Source organism: Thecamonas trahens (assembly GCF_000142905.1).
Source record: "Thecamonas trahens ATCC 50062 unplaced genomic scaffold supercont1.3, whole genome shotgun sequence".
NCBI classification, from domain to species: domain Eukaryota; order Apusomonadida; family Apusomonadidae; genus Thecamonas; species Thecamonas trahens.
In genome coordinates this window covers 431596-440006 of record NW_013657677.1, presented here as the reverse complement: position 1 = coordinate 440006, position 8411 = coordinate 431596, and the positions used below count along the sequence as shown (strand labels likewise).

The window sequence follows — 8411 nt, the reverse complement described above, 5'->3', positions numbered from 1 at the left end:
TGAGCTGTTGCTCAAGCATCGCAATCCGCGACTCGTACACTGCCACGTCGGTCGACTTGCTCGGCGCCGCCTCGGATGAGGCCTGGGCCCGCAGAACCACAACCTCGTCCTCGCGCGCACGCAGATCGCCCCGGCATGATGCCAGCTGCTGCTCAAGCATCGCAATCCGCGACTCAAACGCCGCATTGTCGGTCGTCGCCGACACAGCCTCGGCAACTGCCAGCTGCGATCGGAGCCCCACAACCTCGTCCTCGCGCGCACGCAAGTCTCCCTCGCGCGCCGTGATCTGTTGCTCAAGCATCGCAATCCGCGACTCGTACACTGCCACGTCGGTCGACTTGCTCGGCGCCGCCTCGGATGAGGCCTGGGCCCGCAGAACCACAACCTCGTCCTCGCGCGCACGCAGATCGCCCCGGCATGATGCCAGCTGCTGCTCAAGCATCGCAATCCGCGACTCAAACGCCGCATTGTCGGTCGTCGCCGACACGGCCTCGGCAACTGCCAGCTGCGACCGCAGCCCCACAACCTCGTCCTCGCGCGCACGCAAGTCTCCCTCGCGCGCCGTGATCTGTTGCTCAAGCATCGCAATCCGCGACTCGTACACTGCCACGTCGGTCGACTTGCTCGGCGCCGCCTCGGATGAGGCCTGGGCCCGCAGAACCACAATCTCGTCCTCGCGCGCACGCAGATCGCCCCGGTATGATGCCAGCTGCTGCTCAAGCATCGCAATCCGCGACTCAAACGCCGCATTGTCGGTCGTCGCCGACACAGCCTCGGCAACTGCCAGCTGCGATCGGAGCCCCACAACCTCGTCCTCGCGCGCACGCAAGTCTCCCTCGCGAACAACAAGCTCGTGCTCAAGCTTGGCCACACGATCATCCACCTCTACGCTTCGATCAAAACATGGCGGTGCGTCGGCTTCTGCAAGCATCAGCCGGAGGTCCGCGAGCTCTTCGTCTCGCGCGCGCAAGTCTGCGTCACGCACAACCAGGGTGTGCTCGAGACGAGCAATTCGGTCACTGGCATCATCGCCTAACCCGGCTATCGCCTCCGCCACAGCAACCTTGGTCCGTAGCGCAGCAACCTCGTCCTCGCGGGTGCGTAGGTCTGCGTCACGCACCACAAGTTCGTGCTCCAGCTTGGCGATGCGGTCCTCAGACGCCCGGTTATCTGTCGAGCCTGACACAGCTTTCGCCACAGCAGCCCGAGTTTGCATCTCGGTGCACTCCTTCTCCAGCCGCCGCACATCCGACTCACGTGTCGCCAGCTCCTCCTTGAGCGACTTGACATGCCCTCGCTCCAGACCAACGACTCGCTCGAGCTCGGCCACGCGCGCTTTCAGATGGATATTTTCCGTCTGCACTTCCGACAGCGATTGGGAGGCGACTCGGCTTGCATCCTCGCTCTGCTCCAGCTTTCGTGTCAGCTCAGCCACCTGGGCGCTGCTAGCTTCGCCTTGTCCAAGTAACGCCTCCAAGCGAACCAAGCGTTCCTGCATCCCCTTGCTTTCGTCGCTGGTGGTGGGTGGTTTTGCCACGGTTCGAAGCGCGGCAAGTTCGGCCTGCAGCTCGTGCTCTCGTCGTCGAAGCCGCTCATTTTCGGCTTCGATTCGGTCTACGCGCGACAACTGGCCCTCGGCTGCCGCCAGCCTCGTTCGCAGCGCGGCTGCTTCCGACTCATACGCGCGCAAGTGCAACAGTTCCGCGCGGAGCTGTACCGCGTCTACAGCCTCACCCGCAAATGGAGGTGGCCCTGGCTGTCCCACCGAGTGACGCAAATCTTCGACCCGCTCTTGAGCCCGCGCAAGATCAGACTCACGGACTGCAGCCACTAGCTCCAACTTGTGGATCTGCACCTCGCGGTCCCGAAGCTCACGCTCCAGCTGCGCCACACTTGCCGCAAGCTGTGCGGCATCCCCAGCGTTCGAGGTACGCGATGCAGCCGCCAGCTCGTTCTCACGTGCCACAAGCTGCGCTGCTAGGCGCGCTTCGTCCTCTCGGCGCTCTCTGAGCAGTACCTCGACATCCGCCAGTCGGGACTCCACCCGCGAGTCCGACTCGGAGCCGGCCTGCTCGAGCTCACGCTGCAAACGCTGCACATCCGCCTCTCGAACTTCCAAGAGAACTTGGAGCCTCTCGATAGTCGCACGCCCCGCAACGGCTTCGGCCTCGGCTTGATCCAATGCTGCGCGGTTGCCATCCACATCAGCGCCTGCCTGCTGCAGCTCGGCCCGGAGCTCTTCGACTTTGGCCTCGAGCGCAGCCACTTGCTCCTCTGCAGCCGTCTCTATCACCCGATTGCTGGACACAAGGTCGTCCAACTGGGAACGCAGCTCGGAGAGCGCGCCGTCGTCGTCGTGTGACCTCGTCAGCTTTGTCGCGCCAGTCTCTAGCTCAACAACCTGAGACTGCAGCTCCGCGACCTCAGCCTCCAGTCCACGAGAACGCTCCAGCTCAGTGCTCATCACACGTGCCTCACTCTCCATCCGTTCGACCGTTGATTGCAGCTCGGCAACAACGGCCTCCAGCCGGGCTGCCTCGTGCGCACTCTCACGAAGAACCGCCGCCTCAGCTTGCCAACTCTGTGCGTCAGCTTCAGCCGACGCTGCCAGCTCCTTGCTGGCTCGACACTGACTCTGAAGCGCCTCGACCAGTGCAGCCTTCTCGTCGACTCGCGCAGAGGCTACAGCCAGGCGTGACTCGGCCTCGATACGCGCTGCTTCGGCATCGGCGAGCGATGCCCGTACAGACGCCGCGTCGGTCTCGGCCTCCTCCAGTGATGCTCGCACTACCGCCAGTTCCGCTTCGGTTTGCGCGTGTGCTGCAAGTGCCTTCTCAAGCTGACTACGCAGCACCACGGCTTCGTCCAACTCCGAGCCAGCATCTTTGCCGTCGCTCTTGACACTGAGTGTTTCAGCGAGACTGATCTCGGCCGCAGCCAGTCCAGCCCGAGCCGTCTCGGCCTCCGCCGTCGCCGCTTCGAGCGCAGCACGCAATTGGCTGACTTCCGCATCCGCCTCCTCCAACGCCGCGCGCACGCGGCTTGTCTCAACTTCCAAAGCCACGCGCACGCGCTCAGCTTCAGCCTTGCCCTCCGCCTTGGCCTCCTCCAACGCTACACGCATGCGTTTGAGCTCGACCTGGGTCGCCTCCAATGCAGCGCGCACATCATCGGTCGAGTCAATGTCAGCAGCGACGAAACGAGCCTCAACTCGTGCAGCCGTCCGCTGCCGCCAGTGCGCCAGACACTTGCTTCCCGCTCGCAGCGTCCGCATCACAACGACTGACCGCTCCGCCTGCCGCAGTGCCATCTCATGGTCCCATGTCCGCCACCTGGACGTCAGCACGCGCCGCCGAGCCCGAAGCTCAACCTGCGACGCGCACGCTGCCTCCCGCATAGACTGGGCAGTCCGGGCTTTCCACGTTGCAAACGCTTGGCGACAAACCCGTTTCTCAACCAAATGCAGCACTGCCTCCTCGCCGCGCTCTTGCTGCAGCTCAGTCTGAACGATTGCAGCCGCCACCTGGTCGGCAACCGCGGCCTGGACAGCTTCCATCTCCTCGGCATGTCGACAACGCAGTGCATCCATCTCGAGCTGGGCTCGCGCAGCCTGTGCCGCGGCGCCCTCTACAGCCTTGTCAAGCTTGACCTGAAGCGCTGCAAGCTCCTCGCGCGTCTTGCTCCTCGCAGTCTGCTCGTCTCTGAGTTGAGCTTCGACCTTGGCCCTAGATTGTTGCTCGTTGTTGAGCTCTGTCTTTGCCGCAGCCATCGCATCCTTGGCCCGGGCAGCAGCCTCGATCCGTCCAGCCTCGGCGCTTTGAGCTCGCGCTCCAGACTCGCCACTGCTGTGGCATGCTCTTCACGAACTCGCTCCAGCTCGCCCATCATTGCGTCGAGCTCCGCCTCGGTGATGGCGGCAAACCCTGCAGTCTGGGTCGCTGCCTCCACTCCTGTGGCGCAGCTTGCATCCGGGGTGGCAGGCGACGCGAGCGCGTAGCCGCCACCTAGGATCCGGATTGCGTCCGGAAGTACATCGCTGACGCGCTTACTCTGCGCTGACGAGAGCAGACGGAGCAGCTCGTCCACGCCGTCGGCATGCCGCTTGGCCGACTCGTCTCCGGATGCCACCAGTCCCTCGAGCTCGCGTATCGTGGACCGGGCGTCCGCCAGCTCGGAAGCGTATCGCTCCTCCACGTCGTCAAGGACGTCTTGAAGCTGGGCGAGCTGATTATCCTGGCTCCGCAACCGATCGCGGAGCAGTCCAACCTCGGCAACAAGCGCCTCAGCCTCAGCGGCAGAAGGCTCTTGTGGCGGCGGGCCCGCTGGCGCCGCTTCTTGTGGCTCCGGCTCGGGTCGCGGCTTGGAGTTGCGCGGCACAACCCGTCGCTGTTGCGTATAAAGGCCGGGGTGGACAGGCGGTGGGACGGGTGAGGGTGGCGCCAGGCTGCCGCCCAGTGCGCCTCCGCGGAACCAGCTGTCGTCGGTGAGATGTGGGACGGCGCGGGATTGGCGGTGTGGAACAGGTTGTGCCACAGGGTGGGGCGCTGGCCGCGGTGCGCGCTTTGCATGCGGCGTCGACAGCACTTCCGGGGCAGCCATCGGCAAAGGGCGCCGCGCGGGCACCAGTTGCTCTTGGGCGCGTACCTTGTGCCGAGTGATCTTGGTCGGCTTGGGACGCCGGAGCTTGCGCTTCTTGCCCTCGCTCGGGGCAGCCGGCAACGTTCCACTCGTCTGCAGCTTGCGTCGAGGCGCTTGCGGAGGAGCGTCTACCTCGGCGGCGCGAGCGGTGGCTACAAATTCGGAGATGACGAGCTCGCGCTCGCGGCGCAACTCGGCCTCGGCCTCGGCCGCAGCGGCTACAGCTTCTTCGACCAGCGAGGTCGACGATGTGCTTGCCGTTGCTGCAACAGCCTTGGTCTCGGAAGCAACCTGGTCGAGCTCTGCGAGCAGGCTTCGGATGCGGGTTTGCTGCTGCAGGAGAAGAGCGTCAAAGGCGTCGCCCCACGAGAGGCCCGGTCGATCGTCGCGGAGTGCGAGCGCGGCTTCCATGACTCCGGCCTCCAGCGCCTCGGCCTGCTCGATGCTGAGCCCTTCGCGTGCGTCGCCACCAGTGAGCGCAAGCACCTTGTCGGTCTCAAATCCGGGGCCCAGCTGCTGACCACCGCGCGCTGCCAGCTCAAGATGCATCTCGGCCTTTGCCCGTGACGCCTCCAGCCTTGCCACGCTTGCGGCATTACCAAGCAGCAGGTCCCACGTCGTCTCGAACGCCGCCACAGCAGCCTCGGCGGCCTTGCGCTCGGAAGCAGAAGTCTCGACGCCGTCGAGCATGCGGAGTCGCGGGAGGAGGAGCAGAAGCCGAGGCCGGTACAGCGGCAGCTCGACAATGGGATTGCCCTCGAGCGAGAGCACACTGAGTGAGGGCAGCGCAGCCAACGCAGCCACATCATCAAACGACGACACAAGGTTGTTAGCCAGCGAGATGACCCGTGCGTTTTGGAACCGCGCCAGCGGTGCTGCTGTCGCAATCGAGTTGCTGGAGAGGAACAGCGTCTCGGCCTGTGCTGCGCCCGCGGGCAGCCGCCCGCCAACGCTAGTCACAAACTTTCCCACCACAGAGATCTTGCCTGTCGCCACATCAAAGCCGGCCGACTGCTGTGCCAGCGCCTCGCCGAGGCTCAGCTCGGGTGCGCCGTCATCGGCCATCACACGCGCCTGCGCCGGCAGCCGCGCCCGCCCACTGCTGCCGCCACGCGCGCCACGGCCATGTGCAGCCGACGGTGGCACACGCTTCGACGCCAAGCTCTGGGCCTGTAAGCAGATGTCTCCACGGGAGCGAATGGTGAGTATTCCTCAAAAGGAGGAGGGGGGGATGGGGAGGGGGAGGAGAAGGCGGAGGGGTGTGAGGGAGGAGACCGGCGCGGTCTGCTCTCTGGCGCCAAAAGCCGACAGCACGTACCTTGCGGTGGCGGGCGGCATAGGAGGTGCCTGACCCACGCGCGACGGAAGACTTGCTTCCTACTTGACCTCTTCTCCCATGGTCAGCCTTCCCTGCCGCCCCGGCGTCTCTCGCCGAGCCCGGAGGTGACAGCGACGACGACGACGACGACGACGACGACATGCAGCCGAGTGGAGTGCCCGCCGTCCGCCCGCCGCCCACCGCCGTCCGCCGCCCGCCGTCCGCCGCCCGCCGTCCGCCCGCCGTCGGATGGCGAAGGATGACTGGCATTTCGGCCATCCTCTCCATCAAGGCACCACCTCACACCACACACCCCTCCCCCTGCCCCCTCCTCTCCCCACACACCCCACACACAACCCACGCACAGACACAGACACACACACAACCATGTCGTCCCCGTCATCTAATCTCCTCAAGATGAAGTTCATGCAGCGTGGAAAGGAGCGCGAGGCCCGGAGCCAGTTGGAGGCGGCGCGGGCGGCGCAGATGGCCTCGGCCCAGTGGCGGAGCGAGGCCCATGGCGTGGCGCAGGGCATCCACCGCGAGCAGGTCGAATCTGTTTTCCGCGGCATCCCCGGCCGCCGCTCGTACCGTGGTTTCAACAAGAAGTTGGCCTCATCAGCTGCCAAACCGTCCCCTATCACGCCGTCGCGCAAGCGGCCCGGCCCAGACACCACGACGCCCAGCTCAGGCTCGCGCGCCCCCGGCGGCGGCAGCGCCCGGAAGCGCCGCAAGCATGGCGACGAGACGGCGCGGCGGATTGCCAATGCCGGACCTGGCGGTCGCGGAGGCCGCCGGTCGTCGGCGTCTGGGCCGACGTGGCGGCCGCCGCGACGGTGATCAGCGCTGCTTGTGTTCGCGTTTACGACGACGCCGCGCGCGGATCGCCCGAGTCCTTGAACAGAAGATCCAGCCGCGTCTCGCGGTCCCACACCAGCTCCCCGTCGCGCTTGAAGTAGACGATGCGATGAAGAGGAATGCCCTCATACGCGTACACGTCCTCGGTTTGAAACTCGTCGAACGGCACCTCCTGGACACCGGTGAAGCGATCGACGTAGCCGATGGTAAACGAATTCGAGTCGAGATGCGGGTCGTGCTTGATCCGTGCATGAACCTCCCACGACGGCCGCAGTCTGTTACCGCTCGACTTCTCGGCATCGGTCTTGGTCACCGTGGCCGCCGCTTGCGCGGACTCGTCCGACTCGACCCAGCCGGCCGAGGTGACCAGGTCCTTGGTCACGTCGGCAATGATCTTGAACCGGAGCGAGCCGAGGTGCACGCCGCCGTACCAGCGAGTAACAACAACCGCCACGTTGGTGGCCCCGAGCGTCTGCAGCATGTTGAGCATAGTGTCGCCGGCGCCGCCCTCGCCGTCGTCGTCGCGGCCCTCGTTGAGCGGGCCGCCGCCGCGCGGCACAAACCGGTACGCGAGCATGTTGTGGGTGGCTTTGGCGATCTTGGCCTCGCACAGTAGGCCGTTGACCAACGCGTTGACGTCTTCCATGCTTCGCACCCGGGCGCCGTGTGCCACAAACTTGGAACGCTTCTCCGACACCGGCTTGCCCGAGACTACCACCAAGCTCCGGCCGCCGCCCATCATGCTCGCACGGGCGTCGCGGGTATCTTCTCCGCCGGCTACACCCTTCCCACCATGCTCGGCATGATCGTCAGAGACGGTGCCGGGCAGGCGCATGCGCGCCACCGCACGGTCGACAAGCTCATCGGCATGCTCACGGAGGACCTCGATCCAGGCGTGCAGGACCACCTCGCCAGCGAGCTCATCGGCGGCGGCAGCAAGCGCGGCCTGGACATCCAGCGCTTCTGCCGGCTCAATCCAAGGCGCCGAGAGCGCCACTACCTGCGGTGGTGCCTCTGATGGGTAGGCATCTGGGAAGGAGACCCGCAGGCGTAGCGGCGGCAGGTCGTCGCAGCCATCGGGGCGGACAACAAGCTCGGCCTCGCCGTCCACCCCTGCATAGAACACGCCGTCGTCAGCATAGATGGCCGCCATAACCTCCAGCTCCTCGGCCCTTCGTTCCGCATTCGACTCGCTTGCCATGATCACCACTCCACGCTACAGACTGGGGAGGAGTATTACTCCTAGCGGCAGCACAGTGTCTGCCGGCTGTCCGCCGGGTGTGGCTCTCGTTTGGGGCAATGGGGTTTTGCCACTGCCAGCAAGTGAGTCGGCATTGGAATTGGAAGCGAAAAGAAGAATGGCGCGAAAGATCGGAAGGTGGGGCAAAGGGAGTGGGCAGGGGGGGGCGGGGGGCGGGAGGCGGGGGGGGCTGGGGGGGCGTGGGGGGGGGGGGCGGACGGGAGCGCATCTCGGTCGAGATGCTACTGACAGTCACCATGCGCATATGCTCTCGCGACCGCGCAAGTCAGTCTTCGAAACGTAAAGTGTGGCCCCGCTCGGCTGAGCGGAGCGACTTGCACTGACATCAACTCATAT

General features: G+C 65.5%; 2 protein-coding genes across 2 annotated transcripts in view; both read right to left on the bottom strand.

Annotated features, from left to right (window-relative positions):
* The window catches only part of AMSG_00762 (uncharacterized protein), a gene marked incomplete at both ends in the record, with an annotated part of 10012 nt that extends 4309 nt beyond the window's left edge, over positions 1 to 5703 (bottom strand). The window contains 4 exons of the mRNA XM_013907036.1: positions 41 to 1335; positions 1774 to 3699; positions 3837 to 4386; positions 4645 to 5703. Coding sequence (XP_013762490.1) covers positions 41 to 1335; positions 1774 to 3699; positions 3837 to 4386; positions 4645 to 5703 — 4830 coding nt within the window. The remainder of the gene's footprint in view (positions 1 to 40; positions 1336 to 1773; positions 3700 to 3836; positions 4387 to 4644) is intronic.
* Positions 5704 to 6801: 1098 nt separating this feature from the next.
* On the bottom strand, positions 6802 to 8015 carry AMSG_00760 (impact protein; the record flags this gene model as incomplete). The annotated part of the gene is made up of 1 exon (XM_013907035.1): positions 6802 to 8015. One exon carries the CDS (start codon positions 8013 to 8015, stop codon positions 6819 to 6821), a length of 1197 nt encoding a protein of 398 aa, XP_013762489.1. The 3' UTR covers positions 6802 to 6818.
* Positions 8016 to 8411: the final 396 nt, after the last annotated feature.